The sequence below is a fragment of the Aspergillus welwitschiae genome (genome assembly GCF_003344945.1).
Source record: "Aspergillus welwitschiae strain CBS 139.54b unplaced genomic scaffold BDQ94scaffold_9, whole genome shotgun sequence".
Classification (NCBI taxonomy): Eukaryota; Fungi; Ascomycota; class Eurotiomycetes; order Eurotiales; family Aspergillaceae; genus Aspergillus; species Aspergillus welwitschiae.
In genome coordinates, this window is record NW_020798703.1 from 409729 (window position 1) to 435260 (window position 25532).

The 25532-nt window shown below is 51.0% G+C and overlaps 10 protein-coding genes across 10 annotated transcripts; 4 read left to right on the forward strand and 6 right to left on the reverse strand.

Moving 5' to 3' along the window:
• Nucleotides 1-531: 531 nt before the first annotated feature.
• BDQ94DRAFT_158287 (DNA ligase (ATP) CDC9) lies at nt 532-3391 on the reverse strand (the record flags this gene model as incomplete). The annotated part of the gene is made up of 4 exons (XM_026768927.1): nt 532-1077; nt 1128-1358; nt 1409-3248; nt 3354-3391. 4 exons carry the CDS (start codon nt 3389-3391, stop codon nt 532-534), a joined length of 2655 nt encoding a protein of 884 aa, XP_026628501.1.
• Nucleotides 3392-4181: 790 nt separating this feature from the next.
• BDQ94DRAFT_168495 (uncharacterized protein) lies at nt 4182-7775 on the forward strand (the record flags this gene model as incomplete). Its single annotated transcript, XM_026771075.1, has 2 exons — nt 4182-4214; nt 4263-7775. 2 exons carry the CDS (start codon nt 4182-4184, stop codon nt 7773-7775), a joined length of 3546 nt encoding a protein of 1181 aa, XP_026628502.1.
• Nucleotides 7776-7808: 33 nt separating this feature from the next.
• BDQ94DRAFT_128757 (uncharacterized protein) lies at nt 7809-8131 on the forward strand. Its single transcript, XM_026763910.1, has one exon. The coding sequence runs from the start codon at nt 7862-7864 to the stop codon at nt 8030-8032; it is 171 nt and encodes a 56-aa protein (XP_026628504.1). The 5' UTR covers nt 7809-7861; the 3' UTR covers nt 8033-8131.
• Nucleotides 7809-10231, reverse strand: BDQ94DRAFT_139679 (translation initiation factor eIF5). Its single transcript, XM_026765478.1, has 2 exons — nt 10027-10231; nt 7809-9932 (listed from the first exon to the last, which is right to left on the reverse strand). The coding sequence occupies exon 2, from the start codon at nt 9532-9534 to the stop codon at nt 8257-8259; it is 1278 nt and encodes a 425-aa protein (XP_026628503.1). The 5' UTR covers nt 9535-9932; nt 10027-10231; the 3' UTR covers nt 7809-8256.
• Nucleotides 10232-11342: 1111 nt separating this feature from the next.
• BDQ94DRAFT_139681 (bifunctional hydroxyethylthiazole kinase/thiamine-phosphate diphosphorylase) lies at nt 11343-13595 on the forward strand. The gene is made up of 8 exons (XM_026765479.1): nt 11343-11565; nt 11659-11768; nt 11819-11995; nt 12045-12180; nt 12230-12643; nt 12699-13075; nt 13121-13221; nt 13273-13595. Exons 2-8 carry the CDS (start codon nt 11669-11671, stop codon nt 13525-13527), a joined length of 1560 nt encoding a protein of 519 aa, XP_026628505.1. The 5' UTR covers nt 11343-11565; nt 11659-11668; the 3' UTR covers nt 13528-13595.
• Nucleotides 13596-13785: 190 nt separating this feature from the next.
• Nucleotides 13786-14603, forward strand: BDQ94DRAFT_168498 (putative isochorismatase family hydrolase; the record flags this gene model as incomplete). Its single annotated transcript, XM_026771076.1, has 4 exons — nt 13786-13816; nt 13893-13908; nt 13976-14029; nt 14078-14603. 4 exons carry the CDS (start codon nt 13786-13788, stop codon nt 14601-14603), a joined length of 627 nt encoding a protein of 208 aa, XP_026628506.1.
• Nucleotides 14604-14671: 68 nt separating this feature from the next.
• BDQ94DRAFT_128810 (uncharacterized protein) lies at nt 14672-16626 on the reverse strand. Its single transcript, XM_026763911.1, has 2 exons — nt 16283-16626; nt 14672-16206 (listed from the first exon to the last, which is right to left on the reverse strand). The coding sequence occupies exons 1-2, from the start codon at nt 16482-16484 to the stop codon at nt 14741-14743; spliced, it is 1668 nt and encodes a 555-aa protein (XP_026628507.1). The 5' UTR covers nt 16485-16626; the 3' UTR covers nt 14672-14740.
• A 719-nt stretch (nt 16627-17345) lies between these two features.
• Nucleotides 17346-18706, reverse strand: BDQ94DRAFT_139688 (SGNH/GDSL hydrolase family protein). The gene is made up of 4 exons (XM_026765480.1): nt 18484-18706; nt 18388-18427; nt 18243-18321; nt 17346-18184 (listed from the first exon to the last, which is right to left on the reverse strand). The coding sequence occupies exons 1-4, from the start codon at nt 18620-18622 to the stop codon at nt 17660-17662; spliced, it is 783 nt and encodes a 260-aa protein (XP_026628508.1). The 5' UTR covers nt 18623-18706; the 3' UTR covers nt 17346-17659.
• A 145-nt stretch (nt 18707-18851) lies between these two features.
• Nucleotides 18852-20788, reverse strand: BDQ94DRAFT_186300 (tannase and feruloyl esterase). The gene is made up of 4 exons (XM_026775119.1): nt 20438-20788; nt 20335-20383; nt 19314-20266; nt 18852-19261 (listed from the first exon to the last, which is right to left on the reverse strand). Exons 1-4 carry the CDS (start codon nt 20776-20778, stop codon nt 18937-18939), a joined length of 1668 nt encoding a protein of 555 aa, XP_026628509.1. The 5' UTR covers nt 20779-20788; the 3' UTR covers nt 18852-18936.
• Nucleotides 20789-22730: 1942 nt separating this feature from the next.
• Nucleotides 22731-24849, reverse strand: BDQ94DRAFT_128821 (putative MFS transporter). The gene is made up of 4 exons (XM_026763912.1): nt 24258-24849; nt 23776-24199; nt 22984-23725; nt 22731-22923 (listed from the first exon to the last, which is right to left on the reverse strand). The coding sequence occupies exons 1-4, from the start codon at nt 24510-24512 to the stop codon at nt 22791-22793; spliced, it is 1554 nt and encodes a 517-aa protein (XP_026628510.1). The 5' UTR covers nt 24513-24849; the 3' UTR covers nt 22731-22790.
• Nucleotides 24850-25532: the final 683 nt, after the last annotated feature.

Here is a 25532-nt window from a genome sequence, read left to right on the forward strand (position 1 = left end):
AATCGGGGCCAGCTTGAAGCAAGGGAGGGCCAGAGGAACAGCCCAAGCACTGCCCTGACCCTGCCAATCTACCAAAACCGACTGTTCCCCTTTCTTAGCGGCTTGCCATTCCATTGTTCATTCCCCCTTGGAGATGGCCTCGAGCAGCTGTGGCGTCCGTAAAGCCTATTTGGACGCTAGCTTTCGGGAACAATTCGACAGATGGTGAGGGTCAATGGAATCAGTTGCGACCCCGAAGAAACTTCACCGAGAAAGGGAGACTTTACCAAACAGCAAGGGAGATGTTTGCAATCTGTGCATCAGATTGAGAAAGCTTGGGGTGTATATTGCAGTTCGCACCTCAGGCTGAGACATATGCCCGCGGACAGACGGTTGTTTGACTCCAACGGAATGGACCCTTACAGAGCAGCCCCCAAAGTCTAACAATGCAAAAGTAATAGTAGAAACACTTTATTGTGGGTATCCAGAACCCAACGGCATTACATGTACATATACCTCCCAACCATGAAAGACATGCAGGAACCCCGCGCCTCAGTACTCGAAATCATCATCCACTCCTCCCTTGCCAGCATTCTCCTTCTGGACCGCTTCTTGCTTGCGGTACATCTCCGCCACGGCCCGCGTGGTCGTTGCCTGCTCGGGCTTCTTATCGTCTCGGGACTTGATGAATCGGGGAAAGCGAAGAGATACGCCCTTTCCTCCCCCAGTCGTTCCCATAAATTCATCTGCCGCTGCCTTGTATCGAGGACTGAGCGTCAGATCCGCAGTCTTGACCTCCCACACTAACCGCGGTTCGAACCATACATCGGGCTGGTCCTTGGGTACGTTTGAATGGGAGTAGAAGGGCTTGGGCCGATCAATCGTCAAAGGGGAGAGTGCATTGTAGAACTCTTCCAGGACCGCTTCCGAGAATCCTGTGCCGATGTTGCAGATCGTCTCGTATGTTTGTGTACTCGAGTTGTACGCAGCCAAAAGGAACGCACCGTAGACTGATGTGCGCTTGCCTCGGCCATGGTAGGCACCTAGTACAACAAGATCGAGAGAGTCACCAACCCCACTGAGGTAGTCCTTCTTGACCTAGTCCGTTGTCAGTAGACAGATCGTCGATTCTATCAAGTGAAACTTACCTTGAGCCAATTCCGACTTCGTTTACTAGGCTCGTAGCCACTTTCCTCCGTGTCCAACATTTTGACCATCAGACCTTCACACGATGCCTTCACACTGTCATCAAGTAAAGTCTGGATTTCATCCAGTACGTTGGTGTTGCCGTACTGAGCGAACTGGAATTCTCCTTCAGTCACCTGAAAGGATTCATGCAACAGCTCACGGCGTTCTCGTAGGGACTTCTTAACTGTAGGCTACCCTGACCGTCAGCAAAGTAGAAACGCAGCTGCTACGTACAACTTACCTCGCCATTCAGGAATAGAAGGTCAAAGGCGAATATGCAAACCTTGACCTTGACATCTTCCGCTTTGACATCCTTCCTCTTGCGAGTCATGAGTTGTTGGAATGGCAGAACCTTCTTGTTCTCCGTATCCCAAGCAACAGTCTCGCAGTCTAGTACAAAGCTTTGAACGCCCTCTTTGATCCAGCCATCAAGCTTGGCTAGAACGTCAGGGTATTTCTTCGATAGGTCTTCAGAATTACGCGAAAAGATCGCACTGAGACCCTTGGCATCTTTCTTCAAGGTGGCTGTCGCACCCGGATATTGATGGATCGAGTCAGGAGCGACGTAGTGGATTTGTGCTCGTTCCCCGTCATACTTGTACTCGCAGGTGAACTCCTTTCCTTCAAACCGGTCAAGCACTTCAGTGATGGACTTGGTGGGTTTGGCAAGCATGGGTTTGAGGGGAATACCCGGCTGCAGCTTGCAAACCTTTGGCAAGTTGGAGAGGCCATGCTCGAGGATGGCTGGTATAATCACTTCATACGCCGGCAGTTCGCTGTAAACAGTCTTCAGAATGGCCTCACCTTCGGCCAATTTCTCGGCAGAGGGAGTCTTGTGGCCCTCCATAGCGGCCTCGTGTGCGACGACAGCTTGGGCAAGGGCAACAAGCACGGTCTTTTCAGCCAGTCCAAGTCTGAGCTTTCCTTCTAAGAATCGAACAATGTACTTGGCTTCACTAGGTCCGCCTTTGTCCTTGGTGATATCAATGCCTTTGCTTCCTTTACCTGCTGTTGCTGCGTCGGCTGCCGACAGCAGCTTTTTGATACCGGAAATCTTCTTATCCTGGGAACCATGGCCCTGGACCTTGGCAATACCAAGGAGACCTTCGTGCACTCCGCGAACAGTCAATGGCTTCGGCTTGAACATAGTTGGCTGGTTAGACCGACTCTTGGCGGCCACCAAGCCAAGATCTCCGATTTCATGTTGGTCTGTCTTAATCACTGCCAGACTACGTCCGGTACTCTCGCCAATAGCCTTCATAATCAAAGACTCGCCGATGCCCAGTTCAATTCCAGCATAATCCGCGGCCAGCTTGTTGATCATAAGTTGAACAGTAGGGAGAAGATCTTGGGGTGTGAGTCGCAATACTTGGCGAAGGAACAGAGAGCAATGAGCCAAGATCACTAATCGCTTCGTGGTCATCTCGATAAGGGAAAAGGTCGTGCAGAGCGCGGCATACGGAACTGGGTCGCCAGCTTTCCAATCCGGATAAGGCTCATTTCCAGCAGCCTTCAACGTAGCCTGAGCCTTCTCAATCTTTTTCTTCTTCACCTCGGGCTTCTCTTCGTCCTCACTGGCAGACTGTGCCTCCTCTTCTGCTACTTCATCATCCGAGACGCTCAATTCTTTTTGCGGTGTTTTCTCGCCTGATGCCTTCTCGATGACAGCTGGCGGCGAGCGCTCTCTTGACTGCGACCGCTTCTTGGGGCTTTTAGGTGATGGGGATTTTCGTTTGGGAGAGGAGGCAGCTTCGTCCCCTCGGGATGTCTTGCGGCGGCGCTTGCTGACAGGCTGGACATCACTATCTTCATCCTCACTGCTGTTTTCTCTCTTCAATTTGTTCTGATCGACAGGCTCGTCTGCCTTGACAGCCTCTTGCTTCGACTTGATGGCTGAGTCTACCGTGTCAGCACCACCATTCGCGTCTCCACTAGTTCCATGTCCATTGACGGGTTCCGGATCTTGCGCCGTTTCCGATTCACTATCTTTTTTGGCGGACTTGCTCTTCTTGTTCGAAAATGATAGCGTAGTCTGTTTCTTGGGAGCTTCTTTGGGGTCTGAGTTCGAGCCGAAAAATCGCCTATTAATTGAGCCGGTATTAGCATCCAAACGAATAGGACTTACAGATGCATCCGAGGTCCAGTTACAGACGCACCCAAGAGTCAACTGGGAATCCCGAACATACCCCAGGGTAGCTTGCTTCCTGCTTTTTGAATCTGCCATTATGAGCGACGATCGCGCTGCGCTTGATCCGATGCCGCTATAGTTCCTTCTGAGCTGCTGATAGACTCCAAAATGCCTTGTTTGCGACCTAAATAATGGCGAGCCTATCTGTGACAAGGTCAAGTTGCAACTGTAGAAAGGCGACTCAAACTGCGCCGGAGCAGGTCTCCTGCAAGGGAATTGTAACAGTGGCGCAAGAAACGCGGAAGGGCGAGTAGCGGGCATAGACGTTATCTCAAACGTCCTTCATCCTAAAATGGCAGTGCAACGATTTATATGCACGAGTGTCGAGTTCGAAAAATCAGGCACCCAAGGTCGACATCTACTGCTGCCTTCACGGAGCCTTCCATGGCTTAAACGGGAACGCGACGTGACGTGACGCGAGATCCATTAAGGTCACGTGATTGAAGGTAGGAGGGAAAACCAACGCCACGTGAAGCTAAATTCAAAGGCAGAAATAGAATTGACGGACTCTCAAGACTGAATACCTGTATAGGAGTAACTCTTTCTGAAGGATCGAGTCCGATGTGATCTGCTGAACACGCAGCAAACTGGTTCAGTCAAACATTGCAAACACTTACAACACACCGCCTTGAATATCTGGCAAAATGCGGGGTGACGGGCGGTAAGAGACTATCGATAATGGCCTGGTCTGTGAGGCAGCATCGTGCATCTTCGGATTTCCAGCATTTGGCCCGAACTCGTGCACCTTCCATACCTGTGTTGCATATCAGATGGATGTTAAGGGATTGAATGCACGTCTAATTCAATAGCATCTCTAATCACGTCAATGGAGATCTCTAGACAGGAAGCTTTCATCAAGGTACGAAATGTACTCCATGGAAACAAGCTGCTTGCTAATAAATAGAAGCTTAAACCGCCATGCGTTGAGCTCAGCTCGGTGGGCCTGCGATTCCGTGGGCGACAAGCAACTCCAAATGATGTCTTTCGCGCCCTTCAGCCAGTGTACAATGTACTGGACGAGCTTGCTCGTAAAGAAGCCTTAGATGAAAAGTTGGCGGAATATGCATTCTTCCCATTATGCCATATCTTCAACGAAACCCAAAGGTCTCCAGTCAACTGCCTGGAACTTTCCGTCAAGTGTCTGCGCATCCTTGTTGAGAAAGGATGGGGAAGGCAATTATCACCACAGATGGGCAAGCAGCTCATCATTCTGCTAACTTTGATTGTGGGTGGCACGCCGAATAAATCAGGTGAAACCAGTTCATCACAGACTCGGTCACCAGAGCTCGCCATTGCGGGGTTCAACTGTCTTCTCGCTATCTTCAATGTTCTGGATGGACCTGTCGCTAAGCAGACTATCTACCATGAAGTCGGCACCGCCACTGTTGTTGATCAGATGGTCTACCTGATGCTCGAAGGTGCTGCAGATGAGGGATCAGACGAACTCTGCATATCTGCAGCCAAGGCACTTCAAGCACTTTTTCAGCGTATCACAGATCGAGTAGTGCTGGCAAGTATAATGCCACGGACAGTCTCAACTTTGACAAAAATCATAAAACCATCAACTCAGGTCCGGCGGTCGTATAAGCTTCTATCAGTCTGTTTACAGATTTTCAACCACCTGCTGAGGACAGTGCTGAACGATCAAATTGCCAAAACGTCAGAAAAATCAGCTCCTTCCCAAAATGCGGAGGACCAAATGGTGCTTGACGCATCCTGGCTCAAAGCGACTACTACACAAATCAAACTTGCTCTTGCAAATGTTACCCAAATAAGGCGGCATGATCGACCCGAAGTACAGACAGCACTCCTGGAACTCTGCCTGATGATAGTAGAAGACTGCCAGGAAACACTACAAGAGGCACTGCCCATCATTGTCGAGACTGTTGTTGTATTGTCCAACGTGGATGAAAACCAGGTGCCGAATGAGGCATTCGTTGCACTAAGACATCATGCCACCACTTATCCCGCCGTGATTGACTCTTTGAAGGACTCTCTTCATACGTGGGTCACTGCCTTCCCCAGGACCATGCAGAGCAACGACGAAACGGCGAAGCAGTGGGCGGTTAAGCAAATATCGACTGCCTTTCAGGTTTTGTCGCAGGTACAATCTGGCTCTGATCTCCTTGCAGCTAGCCTAGCGTCAGGCATTTGTGACAGTGTGGCTGCATCTCTGAACAACTCGACAAGCGCTCTTCAGCCTCTCAGCTCTGACGTTTCCAACAGCCAGACTCTGGAAGTACTTAATCAAGGGGTTAAATCAGTATCGTTTCCTCCAGTCATTCTGGAGCACAGAAGCCAGCAACAAACGCTGAATGATTTGCAATCCATGATTATCAGGCTTAACGCATCTGAGTCTGGCAATGAGATCACACGCTTGATTATCAATCGAGTCCACCATGAGAGGGGAAATGCTCTCATTGCACCTCTTTGGCTAGGTTTAACCTTCCTTAAAAGCAATACGCAGCTCTCCTCTATATTCGATGTTTTCATCTCCACGGATGAACTTGAACCCTCGGGTCAACGTTTTTCAAGATCTGGCATGATTGAAGAGTTGTACTACGTCTCATTGCCTATACTCAACGAACCATTGGTTGACGAGTCCAGGGACTGGCGGGTACAGGCACTTGCTCTAGAGGCCGTTGCTCTTCAGGCCCAGCAACTCGGAGAAGCCTTCCGCCCAGAGCTAATAGACGCGTTATATCCTGTCCTTCAATTATTGGCATCCAGCAACTCGGGTCTCCAGAAGCATGCTATGACGTGTCTCAACATTCTCACCACATCCTGCAATTATGCAGACGCCAGCACAATGATTGTCGAAAACGTCGACTATCTTGTGAACTCGGTGGCCCTAAAGCTGAACACCTTCGACGTCTCCCCATACCCGCCACAGGTTCTCCTAATGATGGTTAAGCTGTCCGGCGTGCGACTGATTCCTTACCTCGATGACCTGGTGGGTTCAATCTTCAGCATACTAGACATGTACCATGGCTATCCCAAACTTGTCGAGATGATGTTCCGGACTCTCGCCGCCATCGTCGAAGAAGGCACAAAAAGTCCCTCCTTCCTAGCAATCGACAACGGCAGAGACAGCAATGTTGACCACCACAAGAAGCCATACGAAAGACTACAGATTTCCACCCTCGTCCAGGACCTCGCCCACCGCAAAGCAAAGCGTGCCAAATTAACCGAAGACCTCGGAGACGTAGACGAAGTCATCCCACACCCGAAAAAGCCCTGGACAAGGGAATCCGACAACCCCAAGCAACAAGAACCCGATTTCAACACCACCATCGACGACCTCCTCAAGGAAGAAGACGACCCAGATGAACCACTTCCCCCACCCCGCGAAGCCGAAGACAGCGAGAAGCCCCTAAGCAAACCACACAACCTACTCCTCCACATCATTCAATCCATCCCCTCCCATCTCTCCTCCCCATCGCCATACCTCCGACGCTCCCTCCTCACCATCCTCATCGACGTGTTCCCAACCCTCGCCGCGCACGAAAACAGCTTCCTCCCATTAATCAACGACTTATGGCCCGCTGTATCCGCCCGAATCAGCTTCCCATCCTCCCTCACCACCTCCTCAACAACCACAGGCAGTTCCACCGAACTCATCAACACCAGCCTCAAACAATCCCCTACCGAATTCTCCTTCCACGAAGAAACCTTCGTCACCACAACAGCCTGCAAAGCCATCGAAACCATGTGCAAAACCGCCGGAGACTTCATGGCCTCGCGCATTGAAACCGAGTTTCCCCGCTGGGAGCGCCTCTACACTCGCGCATGGGATAAAGTCCGCCAGGACGCTGAGAAAGCAATCGAAAGACGAGCTCAGCAACAATCCCAACAAGAGACCAACTCAAACAACGCCCTTACCCTATCTACATCAATATTCACCCCCTCCCTCTCCCTCACCACAACCGGCACCCACGGCACCCGCACCTTCACCCCCCACCACGCCCTCTGGCGCACAATGGTCCCCCTATTCATCACGCTCCTCACGCACGTCCGACTTCCTTTATCCATCGGAGACAAAATCTGCGAGTTCCTGGCCGCTTGGATAGTACGGTATGCTGGACCGGAGTATTACTCCTCTCGGATGCGGTATAACAAGCCTACTCAAACAACAGAAAGTGCTGGTGCAACCACAACTTCTTCTCTAAGCGTGGAAATCGACTCAGTTGAGGATGTGATCCAAGCCATGGAGACGTGGAATGCCGATCTAACGTGGTTTATCTTCCAGGAGGAGAGGGCGGCGGTGAGGAGGGTGGTGGAGAAGAGTAAGAGGACGACGAGGATTCAGTCGCAACCTCGAGCTCCTTTGATCTGTGAGGTGGTTGAAGAAGAAGAGGAGACATTGAAAGGGTGGTCGATGGCGGGGACAAGGTTGAGGTTTGCGGAGGTGGCGTTTTAAATTGAATGAAGCTAGCTAGGTAGTTGGGTTGATGTGTGTTTGAAGTTGTGTTAGACATTGTAGGTAAACAATAGTACCACTTGTGTATGTACTCTATGATGTCTGGTTTTGGTGGACTCGTAGATGTGATGCTGATGGCTTCTGTTCGTCAAGGTAAAGTCGAAGCGACGGAGTTGATGTGGAAGTGGCGATACTTAATTATTGATTTTGGAGCAAAAGTTTACGTGGTCTACTGGGAACACAATGACAATTACTAGCACACATACGCAGAGCGATATTATTGGCAGCTACCTAAGACTAATGTTTTTTCGATGAGCTTATTTCAAACTTCTGGAACAAACAATAGGCAGAGCGAAACTGTCACATCCGAAAAGAGCGGAGATCAGTTGGAACAAACGAAACAATCACGCGACAAAAATCAAGTAGTCCCGAAAATTGTCTACTGAGCAGACAGATGACTGCGACAAGCCGAGTCGCTGATCTAGTCGCTCTCCTCCTCGCTCTCCTCCTCACTCTCGGCGTTCTCAAGCCATTCGAGGAAGGGTTCAGCAGCCTTGCGGACCTTCTTGCTGGTCTGGATGTCGACATACTTCTTGCTAGCCTTGGAACCCCACGCCTTAAGGGTCTCCTCAGAGACGAGGTCGTGCTCATAATACTTGAGCAAGACAGCGGGGACCTGGCTAATGAGCTCAGGGTGATCCTTGCCGACAAAGCGCTCGGTTCCACCGAGGAAGGCCTTCTCGTGGCGCTCGGAGGTGATCATCTTCTTCAGCAGAGCAGCACGGGAAGGAACCTGCTTGGCGATCTTCTCATCGAAGATGGTCTGAGCCAAAACAGCGACAGTCTTGTGCTTGTTCTCAATGCCGTACTCCTTGGCCTTCATGTAGATATCGACGTCACTAACAGCGGTGACACCGCCCTTCTCAGAAGCGGCGTTGAGGATCCAGCTGCCAAGCTCGTCGTAGGCAGAGGGGCCGTCAGCACCCTCGTCATCACCATCCTCGAGAACGAGGGAGCGCTTGAGATCATCGGGGAGCTCCTTGGCACGAGCCTTGACGGCCTCCTCCGACACGTCAACAGCCCATTCATCATCATCGATCTCATCAGCCTCGATGTCCTTGGCACCAGCCTTGATACGGCGAGTGAGTTCGTCATCGCTACCTGCTTCCAGGGCGACATCGCCGTTCTCCTCATCACCGTTCTCGGAGTTGTTGCTATCTCCGGGGCTGCCATCCTTGTCGCCATTCGCGGTGTCATTCTTCTCCTTGTTTCGATCACGACGGGCCTTCTTCGAGGCCTTGTCCTTCTTCCCTCCCTTGCCTTGCGCGCCGTTGCGGATGATGAAGGTGCTCAGTTTCAGACGGGAGTCGACCTCGGAGCGCTGTCCACAGGCCTTGCAGTCCAAAAAGATCTTCTCATCCTTGATGATGACATCCGTTTCCGGATTCTTACATTTCTTGCACAGCACGAACTTGGAAATAAAGCCGTCCAGATAGTCTTGAAGCTTGGGGGCATCATGGGCACCGTTGATGATCCAGCGATCATCGGTGGGCTTGGCGTTGGCCTGAGCACCCAGCTCGAAGCCAAAGTACTTGATCACGTAAGACGGAGGCCGACTGAGCGACTGAGCGACCGAGTTCAAGTTGACGACGACGGTCTTGATACCGTTGCCCTTGCCCTCAATCTTGGACTGAAGGCGCTCCATCTTGTAACGGTAGAAGGGATCGGAGACATCCCGACGAATATTGACAGTGGCCATGATGACGGTTTGTTGATTGGTGAGATCTTCAAGAGACTAAGCGAGATGGTTATATGAAGAAGAAGCGGGAGGGATTTTGGACCAGGAATATCTTGACAAAACAAGACATGCGTGGAATATTCCTAATTTTGGTGGAATGATGGCGGTTGTTGAGATCGAATTTATTTTAGTTGAGTCGAATGATGGACACAGCGAATACGGCAGCCCTTAGCTTTCAGCCACAGGACTTCGAATGTATACTACAAGGTTTCGACGTGAAGCGAAACGATTGCAGCTTGAGCGGCAGGTGGTGATCGAGATCTCTGACGCAGGACGAATACATAGACAAGTTCTCGACCGACTCTGTTTTTCAGTGGCTTTCTCCGGCAGGAAGAGAGAGAAACCAACGCGTGGTTCTTCTGTTGGAAAAAAATAGCAAGACGATCCGGTCAGCTTCGTAATACTGATGGAGGCCTGACAGCAGGGCCGGAGGGGGAAGGGAAGGGAACTAACCAGAGTGGTTTGAGCGTGAACAAAACGTGTGGGAAACCAGCAGGCGAAAGTAATAGCCTGGCGGAGAGAGCTTTCAATACGCAAGAGCGTTGCAACGCTGATGAGATGGCGATGAGAAAAACCTGAAAGGTGGACGAGTTGGAAAGTGGGTGGAAGAGGGAAAGAGGAGAAGAAGAAGAGAGAGAAAAGAAGGAAAGAAGGGAAGTGGAAGCCCAAACAAAAAAAGGAAAAGTCCGAGCCGATTTGCTAAGGCTCCCAACCAGTAAAAATCGGAAAAAACGGCGAGGGTAAAAAAAGAAGGAAAAAATGCGCGCGTCTGAGTCAGCCGAGGCATCTCCAGGCGCCACTTTCATTAAGAAAAGTCTCAGATTGTTCGACTGCAATAATACTATCCCCATATGAATTTATTGTCTCGGTCTATTTTTCTTCTCTTTGCTCGCTTCACTCGTAGTTTACCGATCCTAATTACCCTAACTGGATCTTCTCCTTCTTTGGATGAGGGTTCAGTGTCACTCTCCTTGTTCACTTGAGAAGAACCAGGTCGCACATCATTTGGCTTTGTGTCTACCAACGGCGTACAGAGATTGCTGTCCTTCTTCAGTGGAGCCCATTGGTCGTTTCGAGCCCAGTGCTTCGGGTCCGACTACCAACTAGTAGCGTGCACGGCGACTTTTCAGTGTGGTTAGAGTGTAGAGACATGCCATAACTACCTTCGAGAGTATTTCTGATGACTTCACCATGCTTATGCTTTCCGTAGGCATACAATGGGATTGTCGCTGGCTGTCCGAATCCCCAAAAGTGTACCCCTGCATTGGCCTGTCCGCTATTAAGGGCCGGATACACAGGCTTAGGCAACTCTTGGGGGTAACTTTCGGGCAGTCGGTGTTCTCTAGGTATTTTGGTCTCTACCGTGCGACCGTGTGAGCCTGCACAACCTGATCATTGGTCCAGGGTGAGAAGCATGGGCAGACGCCGGCCATCGGCGGAGCACTGTCGCCATCCGAAGTGGAGCCAGGAGTTTCAGCACAACACTCGAGTCTGCTGCATCAGTAACTTTCACAGTAGCCATGGGGTGAATTACTTAATGATGCAGCTGGCCACATAGCATTCCTTGGTGCATCTGTACGTGCTAGCTCAAGTATATTTCTTGGTGAGTTCAATGATCAGACATGTTGATTATTGAGTAAACTAGCAATTTCAGGTGTGGCCATCTCAATGGGGGATATTAATGTTTTAGCACTAGTGACTAGCTCCAACGTCTTTTCAGTCGGTGCATCAATACATCATTTATAATTCTTGTGTCATCATGATCTAGAAAGACATGGACGTAATGGACATCTTCATACTCATCGTATTGTAGAAGGAACTGAAGCGAGGGAATGGGCGAGGATGATGTCGATGGAGGCCAATGACTAACTTCGGCCGTGACCCCCACTCTTCCCAACACCATCAAGCCTCGCTTGTCTGCTGCTCGTGGGCCTCCAATATACTGTCGTGACCCTCGTGGGACTTGAACTATCAATTAGTAGAATATATACGGTAAATACTATCTTCTCTTCTACTGGACCCCGCAAAACTGGAGGTATCCAGCCTGGGTGTTGCGTCACATGGATCTAACCAGAGCCCAACCAGTTCCCACAAAATGACTCTGGATCTCTCGGTATACCTGGTCACCGACTCAACCCCGGCCATTCTCAAAGGTCGTGACCTGTTTGCTGTCGTCGAGGAAGCTGTCAAAGGAGGTGAGTTGTTCATTCTCCCGGAAAATTCCCCCCACTGACAATTGGTGTAGGTGTGACCATTGTCCAATATAGAGACAAGAAAAGTGACACGGGCGTCCAAGTAGAGACCGCCAAGAAATTGCACCAAATCACCAAGAAGTACAATGTGCCTCTGCTGATCAATGACCGTGTTGATGTCGCTCTTGCTGCTGGTGTAGAGGGTGTCCACTTGGGCCAAGATGACATGAGTATGTCTGAACCTGATTCGTCTACTCGTCGTATTCTGACTGCTCGCAGCTATTGAGGTAGCCAGGAAGCTTCTTCCCGAGAACTCTATCATCGGCATCAGTGCCTCCTCGATAGAGGAGGCGCAGAAGGCAGTTGCTGCAGGTGCCGACTACCTCGGAATCGGCACCATGTTCGCTACTCCGACGTACGAACCCGGCTAGTCTTGAAAAATGCGCATCACTGACGAGGGGTAGGAAAACCAACACCAAGTCCATCATTGGTACAGCTGGAACTCAGGCCATCCTCGAGGCTATCTCGGAGTCAGGCCGCACTGTTGGAACTGTATCTATTGGTGGAATCAACGCTTCCAATGTCCAGCGCGTTCTCTACCAGTCCCGCGCTCCCAACAAGGCTCTGGATGGCGTTGCGATCGTCAGCGCTATCATGGCTGCAGATGACCCGAAGGCGGCGGCGGCTGAATTCGTGAAGCTCGTCTCAAGCCCTCCCCCTTTCGTCCGGAGCGATGCTACTACCCCTGCTCGTGATACCTCCGCATTACTCGAACAGGTGCCTCAGGTTGTCCAGGAAGTCGTCAAGGGCCATCCGCTGGTGCACAACATGATCAACTATGTTGTGGCCAACTTTGTGGCCAACGTCGCGCTTTCAATGTATTTCTTCCCTACTGCTCCCATGCAACCAATGACCTTTGCTAACGATATATAGGGGCGCATCGCCAATTATGTCACCGTACGGAGATGAAGCCGTCGATCTCTGCCAGTTTGACGGTGCCCTGGTCATCAACATGGGCACCCTCACGAGCGAGAGCATTCCCAACTACCTGAAAGCCCAGAAAGCATACAATATGCGCGGTAACCCCGTGGTGTACGACCCCGTTGGCGCCGCAGCCACCAGCATCCGCCGTGGAGCTGTCACCCAGCTGATGTCAGGTGGATACTTTGACCTCATCAAGGGCAACGAAGGAGAGATTCGTCAGGTGTTTGGCAGCAGCGGCGTAACGCAGCGTGGTGTCGACAGCGGACCCAGCAACCTCGACAGCCACGGAAAGGCCCGACTGGCGCGTGATCTCGCCAGGAGAGAGCGTGAGTTCACTACACGAATTGACGAAGCATAACTAACCACAGTAGACAACATTGTCCTCCTCACCGGCGCCACCGACTACCTCAGCGATGGAGAGCGCGTCGTCGCGGTCGCTAACGGCCATGAGCTTCTTGGTCAAGTGACTGGCGTAGGTATATATCATCAAGTTTTATGGAATATGCTAACAAAGATCATATAGACCGGTTGTGCCGTGGGCACCGTCTCCGGTGCCTTTTTGACCACACACCCCAAGGACAAGTTCCTTGCCGTGCTCGCAGGTATCTTGATGTACGAGATTGCGGCCGAGAACGCAGCATCAGCAGACAACGTACGAGGACCGGGCAGCTTTGTGCCCGCGTTCCTGGACGAGCTGTATGCCATCCGACAGGCAGCTCTGAAAGGCGACCACAGTTGGTTTTCCGGACGGGCGAAGGTAGAAGAGATACAGTTGTGATTGGGATAAATAGCCACAACTATAGAATTGATATATAGACCTGGATAATCAAAAGCAGTTCATTGTCACCACATATCAATCAAAACCGCACGTGTATGCAAAAATCCTGCCTGATAACACAGGCACCAATTTCCCCGCACCTGACCTCCAATTCTCCTGGCTTTCCCCGCTTCTCCTATCTCATTCCCATCACAACTTACATCTCTCCCTCAAACCAACACTACTAAACCCATTAAACCACCCAACAAAGCAATCAAAATGGCCTCCCTATCGCGCGTAACCCGCATCAGTACGTCCACCATCTTATCCCCTCACTACCATAAACAAACAAGCAACCTAACTAACCAAACCACCACCGTCACCAGACAACCCAGCCCTTTTGTACGCACCTCCACCCTCCTCCACCTCCCTTCCAATCCCCCTAACCAACTCCCTAAAAAAACAACAGTATCTGCGACCTCCAAGAGAAATTCCGCCAAGCCATCTACGAATTCCCCAAAGTGTACGCCTACCTCCTTCCCTTTTCTTCCCCAGCTAAACATATCCTTAGAATAAATACCACAACCAAACTCCTCCGCGCCACGCAACCCCTCCAAATCCCAATCTACATAACAACCCAATCGCGCGCAAAACTCGGCAACACGGTCCCTGAACTCACTACATACCTAACCAACCACCCGCTTGTGCGGGCCGACCTCGACAAAACCCTCTTCTCGATGATCACGCCCGAGATGGAAGCGCTTCTCCCATCGCCTGAGAAGGGGGAGAAGGCGTTGGATGTGATAGTCGTGGGGATCGAGACGCATATCTGTGTGTTACAGACGACGATGGATCTGTTGCGGAGAGGACATCGGGTGTATGTGTGTGTGGATGGGGTGAGTAGTGTGAATAAGGAGGAGAGGGGGATTGCGGTGCAGAGGATGAGGGATGCCGGGGCGATTGTGACGACGAGTGAGAGTTTGTTGTTTGAAATGTTGGGGGATGCGGGGCATGAGGGGTTTAAGGTGGTCAGTGGGTTGGTTAGAGAGATGAAGGAGGAGACGAGGGGGGCGGTGGAGGGATTGGCGAAGATTTAATTACTATGATGTAACTAGTGTGTATATACTACGGGAGAGTGGTAGGTGTGTGTGTGGTTTAGTCAAGTCAGTATTGCGGTACGTCAATTAGACTGTCTCAAGTCACGGAAAAGATACAAGGAACACCCTAATTTGTTTCATTTAGGGGTCATTGCAGTCCGACCTGGTGGCTGTGTGGTGTTGAGCCAGCCAAATGCGGACGCCCCGCCAACTGGATTGCTAGGCCACTGCTTGCTCGTCCGTGTCCCATCCGGTGATGCTCGGGTCGACGCGGGCTGCGACGGCCCTGAGGTCGCGGCATAGTCGGTACCAGAACTACTAGGAACAGTCGTAGCTTGAGCCACTCGTGTGGAGGATTTCGTCGGCCGCAGTACTTTCATCGTACGGCCACGGGTGGCCTTGCCTGTTGCAGAAGCGTTCGGATCTGACTTGGACTCGCGTTTCCACGAGCCCCAGACTCCAGCTGCCTCCACCCGTGCTGGGCCACCCACCTGGGCATCGACTTCTGCGCCGGACTTCTGTTCCTTTTGGGCATCAATGTCCGTTGACCCCTCTTGGGTCTCCGGGCGAGCCTTTCGACTCTCCTCGGATCCCTCGAGAGACTCCCTTGCAGAGGCAGACGTGGAGGTAGCCCGGCGAGAGAGGCTGGCAGGACGCCCAATCACACCAAAGGTTGCATGGCCGTTCGTGTCCGCCTGGATATCCTCGTGGACCGAACGAGCCTTTCGCCCGCTGCGGGTGGCATCCGACATCGTGGACAATGACTTGAAAACTGAATCATCTTCGGGGCGCACCAAGGGTATGGATACCTTGTTCCTTTCATCATCAACCATGATAATCTTGTCTTGTGAAAAGAGCACGTCGGCGTTGTGGGACCGAAGGACGTCACTTCCCAGGACAATCTGGATTGCAGTGTCGCCAGACTCAACCTCGCGGACTAGAAACCGAACGGTCAACGTAGGTACTTGAGGTTCGGGGCTGCTGGACCGCGAAGAGGCTTGGTGCACACTGGCTTCGGGAAGGTAGATCGGGAGCTTGATGTACTGCACATCTCCCTCATACAAGATTTGATCTGCCAACCCAAGCATCTGAACCATCGGGTATCCCAGTGACGAGGTGTATGAGCCCGAGCAGACAGCAGCGTACAGGAGAGAATCATTGGAGAAGGTAGTTGTCAGCCAGCACCGAATGATGCATGGCACAGGGCCAAGGAGGAACAGTCCAGGCGGAGGAATAAGAGGAGAACCACCAACAGAGCTCATCATCCTGCTAGTTGTTTCAAGGCCCAGGCTGTTGGTACGAGCAGAATGGTGGGAGTGCCCGGAAGAGCTTTGCCTCCCATCTGACCGATGAGACAAGGACCGCTCCGTCAGGGGATGGCTTCCGAGACCGCTGCCGGTGCGGAGTGGCAGCTCACTACTAGATCGATTGGCCTGCCCGTAGTACCCATGGATGGCACTTTCATCAAACCTAACACTGTTTGCCCTGGAAGTGCCCCGTCGCGGCTCCTCTTCGTTGTCGAGACCCATTGTAGAGACGGCCCCGTGATGGTGTCCCTGATCGAAACCCTTGAAAGCGTCCGCGGGGGTATGGAAGACCGGCTCTACAGAAGACAGCGCATCAGCCATGCTCAAACCACATGCTTGCGAAGATCCAGAAGAAGAAACTATCACACACACCTGAGGGGATTGTGCCCCCAACGGAGCTAGGAAACGGCGACAAAGGACCCCAAACACTCCTCAGCTTTGCATCCTCGTCCCTGCGCCGTTCCAGTCTTGCGATACGCTCCGCCTGTTCAAACTGTGTGGCGTGGAGCTCCTTCAGCTCTTCGAAGACGCGCCAGATATCGTCGCGGGAGGCAAAGGGATACTGGGCATCCATATCCAGACGGAAGTAACACGAGACGCTGGATGGTGGCAACACACGAGAATGCTGAACAGAAAGAAAGGCTGTGAGGTATCCACACCAAACCAGTCCGACCAAATCCGTTTACCAAGCAACACCTTTCACTTCTCCGTAATGTCGGCTATTCTAAGCCAGCTGCTTCTGATAGCCCGCTTTGTCCTCAAATCCTCCTCCCTCGTGCTGTGTGACGGCCAAACGGCCGTCCACCCGGTTTGCTAAGAACGAGTATCCGCAAATCCGATCAAAGACATATAAAAAAATTATTGGCGGAAGTACTGTGGTAGGAAGAGCTGAGCGATCGTGCCACACAAACGACGGCGGCGGGAAGGAAGAAGCGGGAAGCGTTTATGGTATATGCGGACGGAAGTTGGTCCAAGATTGCGGGAATGCAGGATAGAGCCAGGCGACAGCGGAGTTGTTCCAAGGTGCAAGAAGTCGATTATAAAGAACCGTGGACGTAAGGTATTTCGTATGAAGCGCTGTACTCGAGGAAATGTAACGGAGTTTGCGCGATGGTCGGCTTTCGTGAAGGGGATCGAGGGAGACGAGGAATGGGCGGGAGGATTCTGTGGGGATGTTCTTTGCGAAGGAGTCGTAGGAAAAAGAATGTCGCTAAAAGAGAGGCAGAGGCAGAGGCACTTTTCTTGGTCGTGAGTAGGGTGGAGTGGAGAAATCGTCGAGAAGATAGCAGAGAGGCACAGATGGAGAGGAAAAGGACAAATGGGGGGAAAGAGAAGTTGAAAGAAGGCAGGAAGTTGCCGTCGGACCGGAATTCATGAGGGGATCGCAATCCATCGCCCGCCAGCCAACCAGCGGCCGCCATGCACTGGATCTAGACCGCTTTCATTCAAAGCCTCATTCTGCTACTATTCATTCATTGTCAATGGAGTTAAAGACAGTGGACCCAACTGGACCATTTGCTTCTGATTTCAGAATCCACAGTCAAGATCATATTATCTGACTGCAACGGTGCTCGGCTCTATCATATAATCTCACTCTTGTACCCTGGTCCACTTAGTAGGATTCCTTCTAGATGGTCAGTTCTCTATATATACTATTCACCATTTATAGCAGTATACCACATAGCAGATGAGACGGTGCTACTAGACTCAGTACTAGCACGGTCATCTCCAATGAGCCACGCTGAGCCCCTATTTCGGCGCCAACGCCCAAGAAGGGAACACATAAGGAAGCTTCTCCGGCACCTGATCCGGCCAGTTCTCCTGAATAGTCTTCATAACCTCCTCAAACACAATGCGATACCCATTAGCAGCCAAATGCAAGCCATCCGTAAACAGACTAGCAAACTTGCCATCCTCAGGCAAATCCCTCGACCCAACCAGCGGCTGACCCTCTTTCCACCCAACGGTCGACATGAACGCGCTCCAGACATCCGCAACAGGCAGACCGAACTCCGCAGCAACTTCGCGCGCAGCCTGGCCGTACTTCCTGGCATGCGCGTTGGTCCGAGTCGGATGGGGGTTCCCCTTCATGGCGTCGAACCCGGCCAATTGGTACTCGTTGATGGGGGGAGGAGTGATGATCATGATGCGGGGGTTTTGGGCCTTGGTTAAGGGGTGCTGGATGATGTTTCTGAGGTTTTGCTTGTAGGTTTCGATAGGGACGTGTTGCTCGAATCCTGGGAGACTGGCGTCGTTGGCGCCGAACCAGATGGTCTAGTGGTGCTTGTTAGTTATGAGGGTGTTGGTGAGGGTGTGTGGTAGGAGTGCTTACCATAAGTCGAACATTGGCGCGCTCTGGGGTAGGGAAGCATTTGGGGAAGGCTTTTATGGCGTGGAGAGTGTTGTATCCGCTGTGGAAAGAGTCAGAGGTTGTTGTTTTTTATTTGTTGCTTCAGTTTTGGTATTGAGGGACACACGCTAATCCACGGTTCACAACGTCCAGGCGGCGGGCGTAGGCTACAAGGTATCAGTATATGTCTGTACAAATAGGGGATTAAGGAATGATTGCCTACCATTCTGCAATGCTGCGGAGAACCCGAATCCCATGTCCTGGGCATTGGAATACTCGGTGATCGAGTCGCCGAAGAGGAAGAATTGGTCGTAAGGCGTGTAAGCGCCTTCTTCCTCGGCTGCTGCAACGGTGTTGGACATTGTGATGTATACTGGTGGCGCACTTGTCTAGCGTATAATGTCTATGGGGAGGTGAAAGAAAGATGTAAGAAAGTGAGTTTGTGAGTTGGTGAGTGCGGAGACTCTGGCGGGCGGAGGGGCTCGCAGTATAACAAAAAGTCCGATAACCGATAAACGGAGGGGCGGCGGTTGATCAGTTTCTCCACCAACGAGCTGGCCCATCCGTAGAAAGCTTCTTAAATTTGGGAGAGTAGTTTTGATATTCATATGGTACGTATTTACATTATTCTCGTAAGAGCATCATCTACAGGAAATTGTCCCCAGTGTCGGCGCCATTACAAATCTCTGCATTCCCAATTCTCCGCTGCGTTAATATTCCCGGAGCCTTTGTATTGAGCCTCGGCAGGATACACACACAATGGACGCTGGCGATATACACCCTCTTCCGGATCCTGGTCATTCACGAACTTCGTCGCAATCAACTCATTTGGACTGGTCCCATTTTCCACCCAGTTCATCATGGCAAGGACTACGTCGTGTTTTGCATCTTCATGTCCGGGTACGCTGTGGATGTTTCCATCTCTTCCAAGACTGGAGGATTGACCATCTCCTGCAATGACCCAAGGAGCATTCATCAAATCAGATGTACCTCCGCAGTGACTGGCCATGTCAGCAACTGGCCAAATAGCCCCAAGTACGGCGGTAGACTTACCCCATTCCGGGAATCAGATAGAAGCGATAGAAATCACCCGGGTTTATCCCCTTCGGACGTAAAGCATTGACGACCTGGTCATAGAAATAAATGCTCGACCCCGCAGCAATAGACCAGTCGGACCAGCCGTGATAATGGAGAAGCTTGCCTCCCTTGTTATAGAAAGGAGAGAGATCATAGTCATCTGTTGTGGCATTTCCAGGGTTCAGCTCATCCGATAACTTTATCAGTTCGGGGTCCCAATCCTCCCATGACCAGTCTTCACCCAACTGAAGCATCCATTTGACGTAGTCCGTACCCAGACTCGCGGGAGAAGAAACCAGGCCGCTCCACTTCCACTCACTGCTCAGAGTAAGATGTGGGAAAATGAATGTGTCATTTGCTTCCATCCAGTCGTTGTGGAGTTTGTACACGGTCTTGATCTGCTCTGTGTTCAGGCAAGTTGAAAGATCTCTAACGTCCTCCGCACACAGGAGAGCTTCCGGCCGGAAGATACATGCATCTGGGTTCATGACGATGCCGTCTTCCACCCCATCCTGGGGATCGCATTGGCGAATCACCTCGTTGGCCAGAAGATCGATATGTTCGTTCAACAAATGATGTGGAGAGTCTGCTGGTGAGTTCCAGATACCGACAATCATGTTCCACAATTGCAGATGGGTTGTCCACCAGGCGGGAGCTCCGGCAATCACTCCGTCGAAATCATCAGGGAACATCTCAACTTCCTTGAGACCTTGCTTTCCACCCGCGGAGCAGCCGCGATAATAGCTGTATGCGATCTTATTTCCATAGTATTGCTCCGTCACGGACTTACCATTGACGACTGCATCATGCATAGCCCTGTAGCCCCAGTTGGCGAGAGCTTCTTGGTTATGGTAAGCCCATTCGGCGCCAGAGCTCTCGTGGCCTGTATTTGTAGATACAGCGGCGAATCCATACCAGGAGGCATCGATCTATCAAAGTCATCGCTATATTAAGCAACTGTTTATAGGTTTATGTGAGCGAAGAGGACTGAACTTACAATAGATCCCCAACTAACACTTCCCGAGAAACCCCCATTTCCCGCTGTCCTGTACACACCTTAGCTCACAATCAATCTACCAGATAACCCGACGAATACATACAAGAACCTCCCATTCCAATCATCCGGCAACACCACCCCAACACTATGTTCAGTCTCCCCAGGCAATGTCAAATTCGCCTGAAAGACACAAGCACTCCTGGGCAGCGTATACGACGAGATCCTAAAGGCGCCAGAATTGTGCTCAAGCGGGGGCGTGAAGCGATCATCAGCATCATAATGAGAAGCATAAAGGAGCTTCGACCCATCTGGCAGCAATGACTTGATATCGTCGACCGAGCAATCGAATGCGCCGCCAGTGGGGCCCCGACCAGATGGCGCAAACTGGCTCAGCAATTGAGCCTTGAAGAGAAGTATAGTCTGGAGAACATCGAGGAGAAACATCTTCCAGCTGTTTATCAGCCTGAGCTCTACTCTCCAATAACGATACGGTCATAGCTCCAGCGTGGTTGCAGCTTCGCTGCCTGCTGGCTGCTTGAATTGCTTTTCGCGCTTAACCGTTCTGGTCGGGTTCGTCCGCAGGATTGCGCGTTATCCCCGACTCCACTCTCGGAGATAAGGAGCACAGCATAATGCGTAGTATAGACATCATAGTGACTTGTGGACTTGGCGGCTGAGATGGACGAAAGTAAGTTTTGAAATAATTTATCCCTGCTCGTATATTTTAAGGAAGAATGACAGGAACCTTGGGCCGGAGTAACTCTTAAGAATATGCTTTCGCGAACCGGGGGATCAACATGGGGAAGAAATGCGGGGGAGTTGTTTCAGGGACTGCAACGGCCCCTGGGGGAGATTGAGGTGATTTCATTGTTGAGTTTCATGGTTACTTCTATTTCTCTGATTTCAAATCTCGCGGAGACGGAGAATGGACCTCGGTGACCCCAGATACGAGTGTGGAGAGATTCGTGGGGTGTGGAGAGTGCGGAGGATGATCATTGCTGATGTGGTCTGGGGGATATGATCCTCGGTTCTGTTACGCTGTTGGGTTGGCAGGCACGTGTTTTTTGATGCGGCTAGCACTATCAGCCTTACAAATCAATAGAGTTGGGGGGTGTTTGCGCTGTCTTGGTGTTAATGGGTGGTGGGATATGAGGTGTGCAGGGGATTGCAGTCAATATGAAGTGAATACTATAATGCTATGGTTGGAGACATTGGTATAGTATACTAGAATATAACCATCATTTGGAATAGCTGCCACAGGTATGGCGGACACCCACATAGCACAGTAGACATATCTTTAGCTACTATAGCATACCGCTTCCTCTACTTAGTTTACAGCCCAGAATACCAACACGCAGGTCGTAGACAGACAAACGAACACCCATCGTCCCCAGACAAGCAGCTCACCAAAAGCATGCACAGCATAATCCCCCATTCTCAACCCACTTCCACATAACTTCCACCACAAATCCACACCAACATCCAGAAATACATCACAGCTACCTAACAGAACCCAACAACCCACAGCAAATCCACAAAAAGCCACCACAGCTATAATCAGTGGAGACCAGAAACAAAACACACAGTACGCCACACCCCTCGCTAACATCCCACCCGCTCAACAAGCACCACAACCCTCCCTGTCCCTCATTTCCCACAAGACCACATCAGCACGATAGACAATATCACGCCCCTCCTGTGGGAGATGGAGACCAGCCAACTGGCCTCCCCACAGCACCACGCTTCCTGGCGTGGCGTCCAACTATTGACTGTCTTGCGTACGCTGTGAGGGGACGCCACTGCGGCGCGTGGGTTTGTGGGTGGAAAACACGAGCTGAGATGGCGCTGGGCGCTTTTACGACATACTACTTAGTATTCTGGCGTGTGGGGATCTAGACTGATTTGAGATATTCTTTAATTGCTGGATGTTGGTGATTGGTTCATAGTGTACACTGTTTCGGTAGTGGGTTGGTTGGTTAGTGGTACTATGCTCAATTTTTCTGTTCTAGCTCCTTGGCTTAATATACTGTCTCGAATTGTGTACGTTGTGTATGTGCAGTCCGGAAGGAGGGTATGTAGATAGGTGGTGTGCGTGGGAGTTGTTTATTATTGGTATCATAGTGGCTGTCCTGAGGTTCGTGGCTTGAGTTTGGGTAAGTGTACGAGACATGGAGGATGATATCACACTATGGGCTACTGTTTAGGCTTGAAGAGACTAAAAGGTTTGACTGTACACAATGTGTCTTTTGAGATTTTAGATGTAGTATAACCTATCGTCGATATGCAGTTGAATGCTTTGTAAACTTCTGATGTGTCGATGTATTATGTCTAATGTTGATGCGTTACGAAACTACAGGCTACTACTAGCGTAGTTGGCCATTTGAGTGTTATAAATGGTGATATAAATATATTCAAGTCAGGTCATAAGAAATACATCCGTCGTAAATTACACGTAACTAATTATGGTTGCGCCACTTCCTTCCAAACATGTGGACGGCGATGACAGGCAAAAAGCTGACAGCAAACATCAACGCACTGGAAACACCGGAGCTGGCCGCAACACCGACGTTGTCGAACATGTCGGGGAACCTAGGGTGTCAAAGTTAGTCTATATTCTCTTTCTAGTTTTAAGATATTGAAGTGACCTACCAAAACGGACCAATAAATCCCCAAACCTGGCGAACAAATGTGATGAAAACACCAACACTACCCGAGTCTTCCGGGTAGCAATCCACAGCATAAGTGACCAGAACGGTCGTCACGAGCTGATTACCAAAGGCAGCAATGGCTGTGCCTATGATTGGTGACACAACCCAGTGGTTGGGAGCGGCCTGTTGAGTGCAGACCAGGAATACAATGGCACCGACAATAGTCAGGATCACACCCGGGTAGCTGAGCCAAAGACGGTACTCGGGATCTGGTTTGTGCTGTATTTTGTGTTCACGTCGACGCATCCAGAAGTCGGACATGGAACCTCCAATCTGCTCGCCTAGGACCGTGCCGATAATAACTCCGATGAATTGAAGACCCAACTGCTCGGCATTAAGGCCGAACTTTGTTTGTAGAAGTTGGGGCACCTCGACAGTGATCATCACACTGCCGAACAAGAACACCATGGCATACGCGCATGCGGGAATCATGACGCTAGGGCGTGCAGCCATTGTTAACGGGTGGAAGAATTCGCGGATTGTGAGTGGTGTTGGATCGATGCGGCGGAAGGATAGGTATTGAGCCTTGAAGTCGGACATGCCCTCGGTACTACCGCCAATGTAGCGTGTCTCAGGACCAAAGAATATGTATAAGATAAACTGAACGCCGTTGGTGATAGCCAGCACCCAGAAAATCCAACGGTATCCTACACGGTATGTAATGAAACCGTAGATCAGGGGACCTAGAATACAGTCAGTGGAAAGCAATGCTAATAGTGTAGGGCAAACTAACCAACTGGAACACCCAAGGTGACCATCAATGTCCAGACACCCAGATAACGGCCTCTGTCTTTCTTGAAGAAGGTTTCGGTAACAACAGCACTTCCAATAGCCGCTGCTGGGGAGATAAAGAAGGCTGTCAAGGCTCGACAGGCAGCCATAGAAGCGTAGGTTGGACTCTTCGCACATCCCACATTGCATACCAAGCTGAGGATGGTAGACAAAAGGAAAATAGGGCGACGTCCGTAGCGATTGGCCAAAGGCTTCCAGAACAGAGGCGCACCTCCTAGAATAGCAATTTGAAGCGAAGTAAGGTAACTTGCTCTTTGCATAGAGACTCCAAGATCTTCCGAGATACTTTCATAGGCAGGGATAATCGAAGCGGTGAATGTTGCCATGCAGGCGTGGAAGGCGACGAGGATGAGGTTGATCAGTTTCTACAATAAAGACACAGGTCAGCAACCAGAGATAAAAGATTGGAGTGTGCTTTCATACCTTCCAGGTAGGCCAGTTGTACGGGTCTGCGCCCGACGGACTCGGGATAGGATCCAGGTCCAAGGTTCCATGACGCTGTAGGAGGTATTCTCGATGAGAGGGTGAAAGGGAGGCCGCAGCGATCTCAGCATATGAAGAAGGTCCCTCTTCGACCTTCTCAAAGTATTCGCTGCTGTTTTTCTCGATGTGGGTCTCCTCATGGGTCTTGTGGGAGGGAGTTGACCGAACGTCCTCGGTCATTTCGATATTGGACATGATGCCTGCCAGCAAGCCACACAACAGAAGTAAGATTGATGGAATGAATAAGTCACAAGGGGAGCGTGGCAAGACAGCCAGCTAATGAGGAGAAACTGTCTGGCGTGTGAGGGCTGAAAGGGGGTGAGGAAGAAGAAGCAACCTAGCGACCTGACAGGAAAAAAAAAAGGAACCCAGATAAGAGAGGCAAAGGTTTATATGGGTCAGGCATTGCTCGTCTAGCCTCCCTCGCAATTCTCAGAGCTAGGACCACATCGAAGAAGCGCTAATCAACTACCAAGGGTGATTCTAGGCTGATCCATGATGGAAGACTGGAGGGATGTACGTATCATCTCCGGGGTAGTGACCATTGGGGAGAGATAGGAGGCTGTGGAGAGGAACGTGGGGATCTGATGCTCCCCACAAAACAAAAACGCCACGCGCAGAAGGAAGCGCAATCAGCAGAAAATATGATTAGTTGCCTCTTGCTGCTCCTGTCAGAACCGTTGGGTGGCAAAGAAAGGCTATGGGCGCTCGCTTAAGCCATGGACGGGGGGTTTAATCAGCGCGGATGGAATTGGGGGTGGGGATGTGCTTGATTGCATGGGGTTAGCTTCCCCCGGACAACTCGGCTTTTACGATCGACTAGGACTAATTCAGCGGTGGTGCTCCGGGGTAAATCCAGGGTCGCTCGCCCGAATCCGTGGAGATGGCGTCAACCCCAGCCTTTTTCCCTGTCCATGGGTCGTCAGTTCGGGGGGTAGATTTCCATCACAGCAAGAAAGGTTATTAGGTCTAGATGGTGGAAATCCGGAACAGGAACATTGTTACTATGCGTCTTAGATACGATGACAATAGCACAACTCTCGTTATCTCCGATCCCCACAAAGCTTGTTGTCGTAATGACTCAGAAAAGAATGCGGAAATTCGAAATTACCCCAGCGGGAAACGTGGAAATGCCGCGGATACCTGAACACCAACTGGCTTTCCCCCTTCCAGCCGTCCGGTCAGCCAGGTGACCTCAAAAACACAGCGGAGACA